This window comes from Leuciscus leuciscus (assembly GCF_965113295.1).
Source record: "Leuciscus leuciscus genome assembly, chromosome: 12".
NCBI classification, from domain to species: domain Eukaryota; kingdom Metazoa; phylum Chordata; class Actinopteri; order Cypriniformes; family Leuciscidae; genus Leuciscus; species Leuciscus leuciscus.
Genome location: NC_138736.1, coordinates 35,877,821 through 35,898,278, shown reverse-complemented (window position 1 = coordinate 35,898,278; position 20,458 = coordinate 35,877,821). Strand labels below are relative to the sequence as shown.

General features: G+C 37.1%; 1 protein-coding gene across 2 annotated transcripts in view; it reads right to left on the bottom strand.

The window, feature by feature from the left end:
- hivep1 (HIVEP zinc finger 1) overlaps positions 1-15,934 on the bottom strand; it is a 62,800-nt gene extending 46,866 nt beyond the window's left edge. The window contains exons 1-2 of one of the 2 annotated variants that reach the window (XM_082186156.1): positions 15,688-15,934; positions 12,371-12,532 (exon numbers count right to left, since the gene is read on the bottom strand). In XM_082186156.1, coding sequence (XP_082042282.1) covers positions 12,371-12,410 — 40 coding nt within the window. In that variant the 5' untranslated portion in view covers positions 12,411-12,532; positions 15,688-15,934. The other variant, XM_082186157.1, reaches the window with a different exon arrangement.
- Between the last annotated feature and the right edge of the window lie 4,524 nt (positions 15,935-20,458).

The window sequence follows — 20,458 nt, the reverse complement described above, 5'->3', positions numbered from 1 at the left end:
AGAGAAAATTATCACCACATCGAGTAATTAATTCGATTGAAAATTTTAACAGCCCTACTAAATATATATGTATATAGATATACATAAATACTGTACACAAACACGTGACATCAGCTAAAATGGAAAGTCTTTTTCAACTAACATATTACAAAATCAGTTCTTTCAAAATTGATTAATCGCAAGTAATCGCATCGAACATATCACGATTAATCGTTTTGACAGCACTACTTTGTAATATTTTATCAAGCCGAAAAAGCTGATGCCACCTAGGACATGAAAACTACTGATTAATAATAACCCATAGTCAAATAGTCATTGTTTATGACTACTTTTGTAGGTAATGCAGCCTTTCTGAAATAGGTAACAGAAATTGAATGCCAGTAAACATTTATGTAGTAAAGGTTGCAGCAAAAAAAACAAATAACGACAGATTTGGGGAACAGCAGTGTTGTTAAATCTACTAAAGATATTTTTTGTTAAATTAAATAAAGCTAAAATAAAACAAAGTGTACATTTTTTATGGAAAACTTAAACAAAAATGTTGTTAAACAAAATATTGCCCTGGGATATAAACTGAAATAAGTTGAAGTTGAAGTTGTAAATTGACTAAAACTGAAATAAAAATAAAGTTAAAAAGAAATAAAATATAAAAAAAAACAATTAAAAATGACAAAAGCACATAACAAAAAAAAAAAAATTATGAATAAATACTATGTTAGCATATAAATGATACAAAAACAACAATGGGGAGTAGATCCCCCACAATGCATTGCAAACTCACATTTAGATCTGACTTCATTCTATTATTAAACACACACTTTGACTGATCAATTCTGCCCTCATTTTTTTCTTGAGTATTGTTGAAATGCATCACATTACGGAAGCGAAATGGGTCTCAAATGCAGTTTTATGAGCTCGCAAGAATCAAATGCGCCCAAAACCTCAGATTGACTTAGAAAGAACAAAACGCCGCAGGGTTACACATTTAAGACCTGGGATACATTTCTGGGATTTACTTGTGGGATTTAATTAATCTGTGCAGTTCTTCAAACATTGTAAAATTCAACAAGTGTGGTGTTTTTCATTCACAAGCTGCAACCACAAGAAACAAAACTGGAATATTCTGTCCATTAGTGTGACGTAGTGTTTGAACTGCAATGCGTTTAAACAGAAACACAAAAAGAGCATTACAGCGTGCTGTCAGACACCGCGGCAATGAGCATGTGGTGCACTGACTACGTGAAAACACAGAGAGAGAGAGAGAGAGAGAGATGAAAACACACTGTTCTGACGCTATCTTAATCTGTCATGCCAAACGGAGTCGAATCGTTGTTTTGACCACAAAACTGGAAGGCCTAAACTCCTGCGTATAGGCGTATGTGGGCGTATGCCCTGAAAATGTGCATGTAAATACACAATCTCTTCTAAACGTTGGAGCGACATGCAGTGCTCACACAGAAATACCTCTGAAGAGAAAATAAGGCAATGTGCAGGCCTGAAGTGTGAGAACACACACACTCGCACAACCTTTTCAGCCTATAGCAGGTGGGTGGCGTCGGTCCAGCATTAGTCACTTTGGTCCGACACACAGTCAGAGCTTGACAGACATTCAAAACGAAAGTCTGAATGGTGTTCAGGCACGGTGAGGGGGTGGAACGAACGGGGGGGGAATGCAAGAACGAACAATAGCCAAGAAAAATCTTGTGTGCAATAAGAGGGAAGTAGTGAGATGAAATTTTACACCGGCTGTATTATAAACCTTACGAGAGTGAGCAGTTTGAGGGTTTGCAGGACAGCTAAAAGTGTTACAGAAGAGGACAGACGCTCAAGAGTGAGGGTAATTTTTTACTATGGTAACCATAGTTTCAACCAAAACACTGATTACTACAGTTACTGTTGCTACTGTAAAAGCCAAAAGCCAAGACAATGGAGGCTGATATCAAGTAGCGCAGTGTTTTTTGTTCTACCTTTTAGATAAAACTAAGGGTTTCTTGTATAACAGGAACAATTCAAAGAACAATGTTAAATACATTTAGTCGTGACCATGGCAACAGATTTAGCTTGTTAAACAAAAGCAACTATGGCCGTAGGAAAATGAAATATAACACCTTGCTTTTGTAACAGACTTGAACCAGAAAATACTGTTTGACCCATAGTGTGATAAAAACAAAATGGCAACATATGATTTCCTCCATCAGCGGTGAAATATGTACTTTTAAGGGAAAGTGCAAGAGTGTGCAATTGATAAACTAGACTTTCTATTCCATAAGTGGGCCAAATTTTTACAACAAAACTACTTTGCTTCAATTATAATTAAATAAGCTTCTACACTGTAAAAGTGTAACGTCTCATTAATTAGAGTGGGAACAATTTAGGCTACGTCTACATTTGAAAACAGTCCAAAACTCTTCCTGTCCGCACTAGCGTCCACATCCACATTGAAACATCTGAGAATGCTTAAATCACCTTACAGTGCATGCGTAGAACATACCAGATGATACAGAAAGAGCAGACATATAAAATAATCATGCCAGAAGGAAAGCGTGAGAATCTTTTTCAGCAAAATATCCCAGTACTACTCGTCCAGGTTACACTCAAAAATCGCATGGCCTGAAACGCAACTGTCATGTTTTGCCACAGAATTGTGAGTAAATAAAACATTTTGCAGGATTTTTTGCAAGAACTGGCAGAAAACCATAGAGATCTATAGGGATGCACCGATATGAAAAGTTTTGCCGATACCGATAACCGATATATTGGCCGATAAATCGAAATCCAAATTTTTATCGCCTGATTACTAAAACAAAAGTCTCACCATTAAAAGCCATGTCCCAAGCACACAATTATAATGTTCTCATTATAATTTTATGTAGCCGATATGACAGACTTGCACTCCACATGTTGCACTTAACTATCTTCCTTTTTTCAAATCATATTTCAAGCAATTCAAAACCATCATGATAAACAGTGCACATCTTAAATGTCTAAGCTAAATGTCTAAAGAAAAAACCCATTATTTATCGGTTTTAATATATCGGACAAATTTTCTTATAGGGCCGATAACGTTAACATTAAAAATCAACATATGAAGAGTTCAGATGCAAAAACCTCTAAATGCCATCTGAGATTTTCATCTAGAATGATAATTTTTATCAAGCTCATTTATTTAAGTTCAGTAATTTCACTTATATGGCAATGAAAATGACCTATTAATTGCCATTTAAGTGAAATTACTGGACTTAAATAAATGAGCTTGATAAAAATTATCATTCTAGCAGAAAATTTCAGATGGCATATAGAGGTTTTTGCATCTGAACTCTTCATTTATTGGCCGATATATCGTGCATCCCTAGATTTCTATGGGTACAATATGCGTCACATGACTAAACATGAATCATAATTTTCAAATACCTCCATTTTCATAGTCCACACAACAACGCGAAAACGATATTTTTTAATTTATCCACTTGGGAGAGAGTTTTCAAACAGCTTGTCTCAATGTGGACGGAAGGCCAAAACGGAGAGAAAAAGATGCGTTTTCAAACGAAAACGTATTAGTGTGGATGTGGCCTTAGTTTGGCACCGCTCACTAGAGTAACTCCAGCAAAGAGTCTAAGGTGGCCGCCTCAGTTCTCCACTGTGGGCAAACAAAGAAGCATGCTGTACGACTGCCAACCAACATGTGCTGGATCCCCCTTCACACACTTATAAAAAAAAAAAAAAAAAAAAAAAGCAAAGCTGTTAAATTTATAGCTTAATGACTGGAAAGAGTCAGTGTTTCCATGGGTGGGGGAAAAAAGGATTTATTCCTTAAAGAAATAAAGAGCAGAATTATACCTTTCCCTTCATTATACGCGTACAAGCCGTTATAAAGATCTTCACTGACCACAGAATAACAGAGGTTTTGATAATACACACATGCACAGTTGTTCCATACGTCACTATAAAAAAAAACAATCTCTCACATTCAGTTTTTTGTTCACTCTCTGTCACACACACACACACACACACACACTCTTAAATTTCTCTAAGGTTTGCAGGGAGCCAAACAGACATGGCCAAACCTGTTACTGCGCATCTGTTTTAGTTACTGTTGCTAAAACGGAGGGTGATCCCAGCCGCAGGGAACAAGGAGTGCGAGAGAGAGAGAGCGAGGACAGCATGGGTTTCACATATTCAAACTGTACAGTAAAGTGTGGAAATACTGGTTTGCTTTAATAAGCATGACACAACAGGTAAAAATCTGACGCCACAATAAAACTCCATCACAGCGTCTCCTTTGAGAGATCTAAAACTGTTAGCGTTTCAGTGCGTCTGAAAGTGCATACTGTCTCAGAGTACGTACTACATTTGAATATAGGCCTACTTCGCGACCGTTAAAAAAGCATGCTCTATATAGTATGAATATGGGTATAAATCCGAACGTGGTTCCTCTGCCATGTTACTATCATGTGACCTACCAGCGTCAGTTGCGTCGCTTCACTTTCATTCATAAATCCTCTCCCGTGACCTCATGGGAAAATAAAGTGTCCATCAAATGCACACTTCAGAATCTTGGGGGAAGTATTAGGTAATCCGGGGACTTTTCGCCTACTGTTTTTCAAATACTATGAATTCGGACGTACTACTCTGTTTGCATACTGTTTTTCACGTGCTATATAGTATGGAAGTCGATTTCAGATGCAGCGTTTATCTACATCGTCAGGGTCTGAACTTCATTTAATCCACATCTTCACAAAACTCAATTTATATGAATCTATAGTGTAAAATGTTTAGTTCATAAGCTCATATTTCACCCTAAATTGAATGTAATACAATAATAGAATCATCCATTACATTTAAATAAGCATAAATTAAATTCATAACATGTACAGTATACTTTCAGTGTATACATACAATGGATTTTTTACAATTTAGTCACTAAAAAAAAAAAAAAATTCAGAAACAGATTCATAATGGTTTATCATTTTTCGTTCAGAATATTATAAACAGAAACTTTTTGAATGCGGTTATTGTTAAAGGAACACTTCGACTTTTTGAGACTTTAGCTTATTCACCGTATCCCCCAGAGTTAGATAAGTCCATAAATACCTTTTTCATCTCCGTGCTATTCATTTACTACCTCGTAATTGCTGACTCTATTACTCCAACTCTGAGCGAACTCTCTGCTCCTCACCACGGCGCTTCTCGGGTGCTGCGCTAATCACTCCGCCCAAGTAGCAGTGCTTCGCCTTCTGAGAAAATAGTTCCCAGTATTTAAACGTTTAAAAAATGGTTGCGTCTCATATGACCTTGTTATTTGTACACACTGTGACTATACAAATCACAACATGTAAATAGGAAAATGTTGGCGTTATTTTGTCACTTATTGGGATTAGTATGCTAGCTGTAGCCATTTACATCCAGTCTTTGTGCTAAGCTAGGCTAGCGGTGGGTGCGTCAGACAGAGTTACAGCACGCACGGAGATGAAAAAGGTATTTATGGACTTATCTAACTCTGGGGGATACAGTGAATAAGCTAAAGTCCCAAAAAGTCAAAGTGTTCCTTTAATAATAACAACCATCTTTTAAAAAGTCCTGTTTACACCAAGAGCGAAAATATTATTTAAAAACAATGAAAAGCAAATTCACTTCATTATTATAGGTGTCACAATGCAACTTAAGCAAAGTCATTGCGCAAACCGCGAAGAACAGGAAAACCAATCACCCTAAAAGACGCAGGATAAGCAAAATAGCTTAGCTACCAAAAGGTTAGTGAAACAACTAGAAAAAAGGAGGAAGCAGAAGTTAGAAAAGGGAAAAAACCTTGTTCTGTCATCTGACAAATGACAGCATGAATACATAGGAATGCATTGCTTTGATTTCCATCTCACGTTTTGTTCACATGAAAATAATCACTTTCTTTGAGATCAGGCCTTTAAACATGACCTGAAAAACTTGAGCCGTGCTCTCATGAAATAACAGATTGACGTGTATATTAGTATGAATGGACAGCCTAACTATGCTGATTTTACATCAGCTGCCACTGCAGCTTTACGTTTGAAATGCTATAAAAAGAACAGAGATGCCAGAACCATTTAACTTTAGACCGAAACAACTCAGGAATATTCATGGGGTCTTTCTCTGAGATCAGACAGACTATAATTCAGGCCTTACATTGAGTTCAAGACCCCTTCTTAACCCCAAGCCTGACCTCTTGACCTCTGATGTCAGAACTGAAGCCAATGTGTGCCCTTTGGGGACAAACCAACAAATGGCATTCAGACAGCCTCTCCATCTCGTCATCTCCTCGGCTAAACAGAAGCGTAACACTACTGTGAATTACAGGATAAATATTAATCGTACTGTGGCTCATTCAATAGGTCACATGATGAGAAATAATGTTTTGCCCTTTTGAAATAAAACAGCTCATTGTACTGTGAAAACTTTCAGAACTCAAAAGTTCACAAACATTCTCAAATTTCTGACCACAGATACTTCTCATATGTATTTAGCTGGGTTTACATTCACTGCTGTTCAAAAGTTTCAGCAGGGGATTTTTTTATTTAAGGAAATTAATTATTTTATTCAGCAAAGATGCACTAAACTGTTCACAAGTGACATTAAAGACATTTATCATGTTACAAAACATTTTATTCAATATTTTATACATTTCATATTTTATATTATGTATTTCATATAAATGCTGTTCTTTTGAACGTTCTATTCATCAAAGAATCCTGAAAAAAATGTATCAGTTGATGCGGCATAGCTGGTATGGAGCAGCACCGCACGACTGTTTTCAATACTGAAATAATAATAAGAAATGTTTCTTGAGCATCAAATCATCATATTACAATGATTTCTGAGGGATCATGTGACACTGAAGACTGGAGTTATGATGCTGAAAATTCAGGTTTGCATCACAGGAATAAATTACATTTTAAAATATATTCACATAGAAAACAGCTATTTTAAATTGTAATAATTTTTCACAATATTACTGTTTTTAGTGTTCTTTTGGTTTTCAAAAACATTAAAAATAAATCTTAATGATCCCGACCTTTGGAACAGTAGTGTATTTTAAGCAGATTTTGGGATATTGCATAAAAATGTGATTAAAATCTCCAAAAATTCACATTAAAAAAAACATCTGAACGCTTGACATGAATACAATTTTTAATTTAGTAAGACGACATGCATAAACCCCGACTTAATCACATTTACTGAATACATTTCTAGATGTATGTAAAAAAAAAAAGTCAAAGTGAAATTCCCACAGTGTCTACAATGTCCATTTCTGTTTCTATTTCGCACAGATTTCCCACAAAGAGTGAATGGAATGGAAATGCTACTTTATTTGCATTATCCAACAAATAATACATAAATAATAAATTATGATCACAATGTCATGTCGCCAACCATACAGTTATAATGAACCTGGTAGTAAACCAGGAAATCGTACACGAGTGTATAAGCACCGTTAATCATTTCACATGTGAAGATCTAGAACTACAGTACGTCAACAAAAACAGCATAGGAGGGAAAAATGCTTTTGCCCATGCATGAGCCCATCTGAAATGTCAAACCCAAAACCGTATACTGCATGTCTACAGATATAGACTCCTACAGTGTTCGGTTGACGTCAAACTTGGCTCAACCATACAAGAGGACATTGAATCAAACTCCTCCGTCTCATAAACCGACACCGCTACTATGAGTGTCTCTCCTCCGCGTTATTCCCAAAGGAGGTTAGTCTCTTCCTGCGCCAACGGACTGAATAGAGACAGAAACAGTGGCATCTGCCACAAAAAAAAAAACAATTTAAAGTGACAACTCTGAATCTATGGACCCATCCATCACTGCAGTGAGAAGCCCAACGCGCTTGACACCTGAGATTATCAGCAGCGGCCCGGGTTACACAATCACACCCCGCACACGTTCGGGCCCTCGGGAGGTCAGCGAACAAACCCGCGAGTCGATTATTAACAGGTTTGCCAGGTCATGCAGTCAAGATGGGCATTCTGGGTAAAACATTTACCCCTGCAGCTTCAAAAGGGACGTTCCAGATTACGCCGCCAGCGCCTCTCGCATGATTACTGTGCGGGTGTTGCGCTAAATAGGGCTTTTCCATTTCAGTGTTCTGCGGTCATCTCCCACGAACACGAGCTGCAACAGTCTGCAAGCCGCAGCACCTGTGTGTGGGCGAAGTGTGTTTGCCCCAGAGCAGGTTAATTCAATGTCTCAGACAGAGAACGTGTTTTAATGGCGCTGAAGAAATGAGAAGTAGAGGAAGACCCACAGGAGAAGCTTCCTGCATTGACACGCCGCAATTTCACCGCCTACGGTCACTGTGCCGACAACACCATTATGAAATGATGTTACCGGGACACTTAGGTGCAACGCGGTCCGACGTTCAACACAATTTCTCATAATAGATTATGAATAACTCATGATAAATTATGAGTAATAAATTACTCATTTGCATTTATTAGGAATCCCAACAAAATCATTTGCACACATACAAATAGGACTTTTATTTTTAAATAATTATATTAAGTCCTCTTTGTGTGTGTGCAAATCCATTTGTTGGGATTGCCTAGGGAAAAAACAAAACTGTGGTTACAAAAACAATGCAAATTAGTCATGTCCTGTTATGTGACTGTTTCCACAACAATAGGTTACACGTTATTTTAAGGTGGCATAGTACTTACAGATAAGTACTGAGTAATATTAATTATCTACAAGTACTCCCTATAGAGCTACGGTTATGGGTTTGGTTTATGGTTAGTTACTTGTAATTATGTATAATTTACTGTTATTACTATAGTAAGTACATGTAGTAACGTGCAACTACGTCACCTTATATCAAAGTTACCAAATATTGAGCAAAAATAAAAAATTAAGCCAATTAAAAATATTTGTTTTTAACTGGTTTCAACAATGATAATCAGAAATGTTTCTTGAGCAGCAAATCAGAATGATTTCTGAAGGATCATGTGACACTGAAGACTGGAGGAATGATGCTGAAAATTCAGCTTTGATCACAGGAATAAATTACGTTTTAAAATGTATTAAGTTGTTTTCAATTTTAATACTATTTCACAAATTTTTCTGTATTTTTGAACAGTAAATGTATGTGAAGTCATGCACCCCTCAGCTAAATAAACAATACACTGACTTTGAAATTTCATGACTTTAAGACTTTCCACCACAAATCCTTTCCCCAGCCCAACACCTCATGCTCTATTCACAGTGCATTTACTAGCGGAAAACTCACTAATGTACGGATTTTCTTCCACTATATTTATGAAAACTCTCGTAAAAAATGCTACAACTCAAAAAGGCTGCCTTTAACCTTTTTATAGGTTTTAAAGAAATCACACACCCCAAAATAAAAATTCTGTCATCGTTTACTTTCATTTCAAACCTGTATGTTGTTATTTTGTCCTTGAGGAACACAAAAGAGACATTTTGAAGTATCTTCACATAGCTTTTCACTATACAACAACAGTTCATAGCGACTACATACGATAAGCTTCAAATAAAATGCAAAAATCACCATAAAAGCATTTAAAATGACTGGTAAGTCTTCCACAATATAGCTTTCTATGAGTAACAGATCAAGTTAAGTTATTATACACTAATAGTGAGTCAAAAGTTGGACTTGAAAGCCTGTTTAGTAGCTAAAAACTTGGTCATTTAAAAATACCTGTGTGAAGTTTTGTTCCACTGCAGAATGAAAGGCATGTGGGTTTGAAACAAGTGTGAGAGTGAGTAAACAAATTGGTTAATTATTCCTTTAACTAGTAGATATTAAAATAGTGCAATGTCCAAAGGTTAAAATTCAAAATAGCACCAAAATACATTTGTGACTGTTGTGCCTGTGAGCCGATTAGCATCTAGTATGAACATCATAACTTAGGACCTGTTCCTGAATGGTTTATAATTTGATAAACAGTGAAAAGCAGGTGAGCACGACGTAATGTGAGCGGTAACACCAGCGTGTGTGTGTGTGTTTGGAGACCAGCTGTTTCAGAAGAGTAAACACTGAGAGCGAGAGGTGGAAGAGGTTCCTTACTTCCTGCCCGTTTACCCACAAACTGCGTCACTGAAGCATTCCTGCTCCGCTCTAAAGTCATGAGACACACACGCACAAAGCAACATGTAGGCTGAGTCTGCACCTAGCAATGATTTCAACACGCTAGAAACACGGCGACCTCGAGAACAATGAAAGCTTTATGATTTGAATCTTTGACCATCTGACTCCATTATGACTTGCTTTGAAAGGGTGTGTTCTGATAGACAGAGGTCACCTCAGTATCCATGACATCAACAGCCACCAAACACAAAGGAGGGAATCCTCTCGTTCCATGTTCTGGTTTTTTTTCTTTCTCTTTCATGCTTTTTGTTCTTTCAAAACATTGCTGTACAGCCATTTTCATCCGCACAGCCAAATGCCACACTATGCAAGACTTTCATTTTATTACATTTTTATTGCATCTCAAGATTCTAATTAAACTTTGATTCTGTAAAAATAATTTTTTTCGACATCTTAAATGACAAGGAACCTTGTATTAAAACATGAAACGGCATGAATTGTTTGAGTGGGTGGATTTAAAGGTGGGGGCGTCCTTGTTAAAAAGGAAATGTCTTGGATTTCACAGAAACGCCATGCATGGAAGAGCAATTTTGGCGTGTACCGACATGCTTGCTTCGTTTCCTTGGCGCGATCACAGAAATATTTAAAGCGACTTTGGATTTGAAAAATAAGTAAATAAAACAAATTTGTTCTGGAGAAGATCAAAGACTTAAAGTTAATAAAGTTCTTGATTGTCTCCAGAACTGCTTAGTACCTTTTTATTAACACACTGTAAAAAATATTTTTTTACTTTTTACAGAAAACAACAACAAAAAATGCTACACACTATAACAAATTAAGTCATGACAACATATGTTTTCATGCAATTATGTTTCCAATTACATTGCTTTAACTCACAAAAATAACTTTATGAGATACAGTATGAAAAAGAAAAAAAATACAGTAAAATTACATTCCCAGAAGTCCCTGCGTTGCGTGACACATCTGAAATTATTATATTTAATATAAATAATTTAGTGTCTTCTCATTTTTGTTATCAGTAATTACAGTGTTTTATGTCACATGTTTTGTTATTTAGTTAATGTTTATTGCATTAGTTTCATGTGCATTATTCCGATGGTGTTTTGTCTTTGTGTATTTTTAAAATACCAAAGTGTTATTAATATAATGTAGAGCTTTAATGTTGCGATGTAATTAAAACCATAGTAAAAAATAAATAATAATAATAATAATAATAATAACCCTGGCAAGCTGTGGTTGCCAGAATAATTCTCTAAAAAAATACAGTAAAAATGACAGTTTTTCCCTGTATATAGTACGGGAACCGTTAACTATGAACTTACTGTTAACCTATTAACAATTTTTTCAGGTTTTTTTCTCTCAATATTTTACATTTAAAATTACACTAGTTTTTTACATTGTATACTTCTAAAACTAAACCCCAAAACAGTAATAATCATTACGGCCATTTCTTTGCAAAAATAGGACTTTTTTTTATTTTTTGTTCCTCTCTTCACTTAATAATACCAATATTGGGAAAAGTCACAGGCGTCTCTAGAGGATGCTGTTCTGTAATCAAACTAAATTATTCATAATGTTTGGCCAAGCTCAAAGCAATGATTATCCAAACACTCCAAAATCTGGGTTGCTACATGCTCAACTATGGCGAGTACGTTTTTAATTCTATGAAAATAACTTGAACTGAATCACAGAGATGAATTATAGCATAAAATACCACTAGCTGTAATTAAACAGACACCGTCTACATTCAAGTGTACTCTTAAACATCAATTTAGCAAATTCAATGCTTTCCTCTTCCAGGAAAACAGACCAAAAATATCAATACATATTGATTCCACGCAAATTATTTATAGAATAAGAGAATGCCCCTCCCTCTAATACCAACAACTATCCACAACAGGAAGTACATCAACGCGGAATAAGGAAACTTCTGAACTAATTTTACAGTGTCGTCAAATTAGAATTACTAGAAAAACTTTTGAAAGACACGTCGAATTGAAACCCCCAGTTTACACTTTTGACGGCTGACTAATTTGTGGAAAATAAATGTGTTAATCCTCTCATTTGACAGTTGACTTGTCCAAGCCACGTAAATTAATGTACTAGTTTGACTGGGAACCCTACGCTTTTGCATTAACTATGCAAACATTTCCCTTTATGAACTTCACAGACATTTTAAAAGAGACACTTCGCGACCGCATCGAAACCTGTGAAAGGGGCGACCCAATAAACAAACAGAAGCCTGGTCAAACGGAAGCAAACACTTACCTTTCAGGTTTTTGGGGTTGTTCTGCTTCGTACGTGGCATTTTGGGTGGTTTTCCGCAGGCTCAGTGAAACATCGTATGGAAGGATGCTGGATGGAATGCGGGCGATCACAGGGAGGAAAGACAATCTCCTATTCCGCACAGGAAAGACACCCTCTGCACATCTGGGACGGATGAGAGACAAATAAACTCAAGCAAATGCAAAACAGGCCACAAACACACATTCTTGCTTCTGGAAACGACTCAAGCGTGGCGTCCTCCGTCTCTGCTGTGACAGATCACTAGTGTGATTTTTTAGATGGACTGACACAGATCATATGGAGATCTGGTGCAGGAATCAGATTTCTGATCGAAATGATCTGTTAACGTCGATGCATTGACTAACTACACACATCTCCGACATCAAACAGAGAAATCACACTGTCATCTCTGACATCTTGCAAAGACTGCAGGGAATTTCAAAAGTGAGGTTGGGGTCAAAATTCTGAATCATTTCAAAATAAGACATATTTCTAAATATTTACCAAGTTCAATACTGTCACTTTAGCCATACAGCACCACAACCTTTTTTTTTTTTTTAATGACTTCACAGTGTGTTAGATACAATATGGCATCTAAAAAATTATTTTATATAGAAACCAAATACTTCCTAAACATTAAAAAACACAGCTGGAATGAATTGGGATTTAAAAGGCATAGTAAATGTAATTCTGAATAATGCACAACCCTGGTTAGTAAAGGTTAATTCAACATAAATGAAAATAATGGAGCAATGCAAATTCAAAACATCCCTCTAATGCTTTCTTTATGGCGTTGGGGTGAACGGCTCTAATGCAAATCATAAATGCAATGAAAGTAGACCAGAAGAGATTGACTTGTGTTAACTGATACATTTTTAATGGCACATCTTTACTGAAATCTAAAGCTTAAGTTGGCAGATATAATACTAATATACAATATAATTTAGACTGGTGATAGCAAATATTTTACACAACATTCATTTAAAATTCATACAGTTTATACTCTATCCATGCAGATAAATAGCCAATTAATCAGCCAGGTTGATATATATCCTCTCGCACTAATGTTGACTTGTTGTCCATGATAAATATCACCAGACTTCAAAACATTTTAAAACTGCAGCTCTCAAAATGGCAAATGCATTTCTTGGCTCTGCAGGACTAGATGCATTCCCTCCCCACATTCTGCACAAGACGCTCTTTGTTTCAACGTTTAGGAGGTTTTTGTTTCTATATGTTTCTCAGTTCCATCTGACATGCCTCGCCCTTGCATCCCGCCAGCATCCAGTCACAGCGAGTGCCAGATTCCACACGAATGTTCCGTCTCTCCACATTACATAACGCTTACTACGAGTGTGTATGATTTCCCACCGAGTGCAGCTCGACGGCAATGACATCACCTCCCCGAGGATTTGAGCATACACACTTACACACAAAGCGCATGCACCAGGTTTCACACACACACTCCTAGAACAGTGTTTTTCACTCGTGGTCCAGTAAGCCCCCCTGCACAGCACATTTTGGATTATTAGACGCATCCATTTCAAGACATGACGCCTCTAATAGTGAGATGCATTTGATTAGAGGGACAGCTTTTTCAATGACTGTCCTAGGATGATCTGAAAATGTTGATAAATAATGTGTCTATATATTTTCTAAATCAACACATAATGTTTTTATATATATATATATATATATATATATATATATGTATATATGTATATATGTGTGTGTGTGTGTGTGTGTGTGTGTGTGTGTGTGTGTGTGTGTGTGTGTGTGTGTGTGTGTGTGTATTAATGTACATATGATGATATATTTCTCAGTTATAAGAAGAGTAAAATAATCAGCAAAATCAGTATATGTATATTACACTGCAGTCATGACCATTTTTTTAAAGTATTTAATCTCAGCTAGCCAATAGCAGAACTGGAATAATATATTGTTATTAGTGCAGAATTTAATTATGTTATTTCAGAATTTGAACAATGTTACTGCAGAATTTGAATAAGACATGTTTTGCAGAATCGGAACGTTAAAGTGTTACTGTGGAATTTGAATATTACATTAATTCAGAATTTGAATGTTACATTGTTTCATAATTAGAATGCTACTGTATCATCTGAAAATGACATTGTAACATTCACATTCTGAAATAATGTTACTGCAGAATTTGAATATTACGTTGTTTCAAAACTTGAATGTTACAATGTTACTGCAGAATGATACTGCCAAATTTGAATACCACATAATTGCAGAACTGGAATGTTACAATGTTACTCCTGCGGTTTTTCTTTTTCTTTCTTTGTTTGTTTTCTTGGTTCAACTCATAATAAATAGGACTGTCAATGCCAAGGTCAGGGGTTTGATTTCCATGGAAAACACATACTAATAAAATGCATGCCTTGCCATGCATCTGTCAAATACATAAATGCAAAATGTTAAAATAATCTGTCAATCAAGCCATTAGGAAAAACCCTGAAATCAGCCTAACGGTGTCAACAGAAACTGCTGCAGATGATGGGACATACAGAGTAGCCTGCATGCATGCACTGGCAAAAAAGGAAATGGCACTAAACAGGGGTTGCTCCTGTAAAACAGACCATGCCAGTGCCAATCTGACATGCTTACAGCCTATAAGACCCGCATGCGATGAGTCACCATGTGTCCAAACCTAACGGATACAAAACCATAACCTTCTCCAAGAAAAAGCTACTGCGCGAACATGCCACAGTTCAGCGCCAAATCCAGGTGCGTACAGGATGAATGGCGCATTACTGCCTTTAAGAAACACATGAAGAGGGCGGAGCCGGGGAAAACCCCTCTGCAACAGGACATGAACGAGAAACACTTCCCTAATTCGACAACAAAATGCCCTTTAAATCAGCCGAGGACGTGCAAAGCGCATCCGAAACGCTGTCGTTTGCATCCCATGGTCGAGGAAAGGTGTTTTGGCGCTTACCTGCCGTCGCGGTCGGTGCTTCGGCGACTCTCTCCAACAGCGTTGCGGGCTTGATAAACATTTACACCCCGTGTATTAGGATTCTGGAGACGTGCGCTCTCGGCGAGATACAAAACACGGGCCGGCTCAGTACAGAGCGACCGACACCAGTCAAAATCAGCATAAAACTCACACAAACATGCTCACAAGTTTAAACAACCCATCAAATCTTTGGAAACACTGTGTCCCAAAACAACAGCACTTGGAGATGCGTTTACGCACCGCATGCGTTTGCAGCGCACAGGACCATGCTTCCAAACGCTTATTAAGACGCGTGTATTTCTTAACTTTTGGTACTTACAGGTGCAGTCTGAACTGTTGTCAAGGGTTTCAACGGTCAGAGGTCTGTTTTTTTCCTGTCTCTCGTTCTATCTTCTCTCACTTTCTATTGCAGGAAACCGACAGGCCCACTGACGTCAACGGGGGTCCCGTCTCCGCCTCCCAAGCCAAGCAAACGCGCTCAGGGAGTGTCGCGACGGCCGATGGACCAGTTGAATAAAACGTGCCAAGCTCTATCCGAGTGACTATTATTGTCAACCTTCCTTATAAACGTCACATTTATACGAAATGAATGTGCCTTTACCGAGCAGCACTTGCAAAAAAACACATTTTGAGCGTCATTTCCAAAGTGTCGTTTCTCGCGGAACCCCTCGGACCGGGCCCTTGTGCGCATAGTTCAGGACTGACGGTGTTCCCGGAGGTTCCTTGTTTGTTAGGTCACGTTGTGCCCCTCAACCAGCGCTGGGCTTTCCCGCACATATCCAGGCAAACAATGGAGAATGCCGCACAGAGTGTGTTTGCGATGTAACGATGATACGCAAAATCATATCTGAAATGTAAACGCTTGAAATGTAATGTTTCACAGTCATGCAAAACTGAAAGCACCGAATATGCTCGTTTTAGTACTGATGTTTCTAAGGGGAAAACGTGCACTGATGTCACTGTCAGCGTTAAGTTGTTTGATATTGCATTTAAAATGAGTAATATTGGAGATATCCACGCTTCTATAGGTATTCCTTTAACAGATCGTTAAGTTTTGTTGCAGTACATTCGAAGGAGGAAGGAGGAGCTTAGGAGGAAATCAAGTTCATTTTGTGTTGAAACAGAGAATCAGTGCAAGTGAATAAAAGCCGTTTTAGTGCACTATTAATTAGATTGTTAATTTTTTTAATTTACATTTTTTTACACAATGTATTACAGTGTAGTGAATACAAAATACAAAAAAAATACATCCACCAATAAAAAATTAGAATGTCCAAGGTGATGAAAATATTTTTTTAGAAAGTTTAAAGTTTAAGTTTTTTTTTAGTTTTTTTTATGCTGGTTTATATATATATATATATATATATATATATATATATATATATATATATATATATATATATATGTGTGTGTGTGTGTGTGTGTGTGTGTGTGTGTGTGTGTGTGTGTGTGTGTGTGTGTGTGTGTGTGTGTGTGTGTGTGTGTGTGTGTGTGTATAAATGTAAAATAGTGTAATATATTTTCCCTTTAGCTATGATACATGATATGTATATTCTAATTCAAAATAATTGTAATTATTTTTATAATTACCATAATGATGATTCAAATCAGTTCATGCTTTACAGAAAATGGCAAGCATTAAAATGCATGCTAATGGCCTATAGTGGAGATATAAGAATGGCATTTCTAAGAACATTTTTATTTCAGAAGATAGACCCAAAAGAAAGAATAAATAAATGCTTAGTCATCTATAATTGCAGTTCAATCTGTCACATGTCAAACCAACTAATCAATACCTTTCCAAAATGGCAATAAGAATCGCATTAAAACCAGCCTTTATCGCAGGAATTGTGCTAAAAAACAAAAACTAATCTATTAATTGATGTTTTGGTTGTTCTCACAATAATTGATGCCATTATTTTCTTTAAATATATAAGCGATTGCCTTGGTTGCAAAAAGCGATGCACTGAATGTTGACCTCAATCTTCAGATGTGTGTGCAGGACCACAGGACACCCCGTATCCGCCAAAATCGTGCCAAGCCTCCCTGAGACATCACCACCAGATAACACAAATAATTCTGCTCGCCTATTTTTAACCCACATTCAAAGCGTCTCGCAATACGTCCACGGGTGTTTGTGTTCACAAATGACACATCACTTAATGAGAAAGGTCAGCCCTGAGAATATAAATAGCACTTCAATGAAGGTGGAAGAGGTGACTATCTGTTCTGTCCTTCCTCCAGCAACAAGCCCACTGGGACGCATACATATGTGTGCTGGTGACGAAGAATTGGGGGCGAACAGCATCACGCTGGATATATATAGGCGTTCTCCCCCTCTCTGCCTCTCTCTTTTTCCCTATCTCACACTCTATATTATTTAAATACCAAAACAAGCACACACAAATCATTGGCACACTGAAAATCTGGGATTTTTTTCATCTAAAGCTTTAGATAAACAGAAAGTTTTGGGAGTTTCCAAAATGTAAAGAAAAAGACTGCTATCACTAATCAAATTAGTAACACTGATCATGTGACTCCAGATTTTCCAGCTTTCACTGAAGCACAAGATGCTCTTGGAACATCTCAAATCATGCTGGAGATCATGATCATCAGGTTTTGTGGTGACACTTTACAAAAAGGTCTCGATGGTTAACGTCAGTTAACGCATCAACTAACAATGAGCAATTATGTTTGTTACAGTAGGCCTATTTATTTGTATGCCAGTTCATTGTTAGTTCATGTTAAAGTCAGCATGAAACAGACGTTGCAATAGTATTTTCGTCCTTTTGTGACGTATTCGAGTGAAACGGCTTCTTGAACAAGAACAAATGTAGGGCGGGGCTTGATTTCGTCCATGGGAATTGATTGGATGGTTGTGGTTTGCTATTGGTGGATCTCAAGTGAGTGACAGGTTGCCCTGCCCTCATCATCAGAGAAGAGAAGAGCTGCAAGAGGGAGGGGCTTTAATAAAAAATTACAAGGGTACATGAATTTACACAAATAATGATGTGCACGGATCAATAAATACTGCATATCCCATTAATAAAAAGAATGGTCAATTTTGATTTCATATTGATTTTACTCAAGTCCATTAAATAATATTAACAAACACAACGCTTAATTTTAATAATGTATTAAATGTATGTATTAAAATTAGTAAATGCTTTAGAAGTATTTTTAATTGTTAGTTCATGCAGGGCTGTCGCTATAGAGGGGAGAAAGCTGGTGACGATTCTCGGGGCCCACAACAACATCCTGCACCGGGGCTCCGGATACATCAGGAAAATAAGTTGCACTTTCTGATGTCAGACTTTTGGATCCAACTGCACATGTTTAATTTCAGCTGGTGCATAGAACAACCCCCCCCCCCCCCACAGACTGCTGTCGCAGAGCACATGCACGTCACACTGGTGGTCCCTGTGCTGAGCACCCGATGGGTTTGAGGGGGTGATGATGTTCCATTCAGAGAAGCCTCTGTGACAGCCAGCCGCCCGCACACGCTCCACATTCTGACTCACTCGCCTTCAAACGCCACACGCTACAAAATGGCACACTGCATTTCATGCCTCTGCTGTTCCTCTCAAATAAGTTTGCTTGAAAATGTTTACAAACTTTTGTCTGAGCGATATTAGTTAACGAAGCTGGTTAGAATTTGTTTTTGAGTTGTTGTTTTTTGGTCTACAGCTTTGCATGAATCTCTAAAGCAAACTTAAAAACAAATTAGGACCTATTTACGTACTTTTTGTGAACAATTCATCGGTGCACGTAATAATTATTGCATATTATTATGATACTGATAAAAATACTGATTCCTTTCAATTCACATTTATTTCTATAGCTCTTTTCCCAAAACAGATCATTTCAAAGCAGCTTTCCAGAAAATGATGATGAAATACAGTGGAGATATCTATAAACATATTAGTATGTCTATGACTCACTCGCTTTGAACCACCATGAATTACAAAAATGGCATCCTACATGTTATGCCTCTGCTGCTTCTCCCAAATAAGTTAGCTTGAAAACGTTTACAAACTTTTGTTAAAGTCACCATGAAATAAAATTGACAATTCTTATTTTTAATGGAATATTATTTATCATAAATGATTTATCTGTTATCAAAATCTCTTCCTCTCCCTCTTGCAGTGATATCTCTTCTCTTCTCTGATGATGAGGGCGGGGCCACCTGTCACTCACATGAGATCCACCAATAGCAAACCACAACCATTCAACCATCCAATCAAATCCAATAGACAAAATCAATCTCCGCCCCAAATTCTTTCTAGTTTGTGAAGCCGCTTCACTCTATTCTATTCTATTCTATTCTATTCTATTCTATTCTATATAAAACTATTTCAACTTCCTTTTAATGCCAACTTTAAATAGTTTGAGAGATATTAGTTAATTAGGTTACTTAGAATTTTCTTTTGAGTTTTTTTTTTTATTCTTCTGCATGAATCCCTAAAGCAAACATAAAGTCAAATTAGACCCTATTTGCACACTTTTTTATGAAATTTTTAATACACACTCCTGATTTTATTGTGAACGATACAGGCCACACTAAACTATTATTAGTTATTTAATCACTGCTTTTCTATCTTCGTTCTTGTTGGGTATCTTGTTTTCAGAAATGATATAAACATAAACCTGAATATACTGAATGATTGTGTATTAAAAATGGTTATTTTGAACATTGTTGCTGTTGCCATTTCATAAAAACACGCTAAAACGCTGCGTGTCACATTAATGGTGGTAAAATCACAGTAATACACAACAGCTTGTCATATCAACATATCTGTAATTGCCTGTAATTCTAGCTGGAGTTTGTCAACATTCACTGAATGAGGCGTGTAGCATCATCCCCTGAGCGGTGCGAGAGACGTGTGCGTCGCTGGTTTCGTGACATGCAGTCTGATCCTAAGTGCATTCTGGAGTCTGTACAGACGTCCTCTGGGAGCAATCGTGTTTCAGCCGCACCACATCAAAAATAATAAGCTATTTGCATATACCCAAGCTAGCACTTCATCCAGCGCGGATAGAAATCAGTGTCATCTTACACGCCGCTGAAGCCTTTGAATGCTCACCGAACA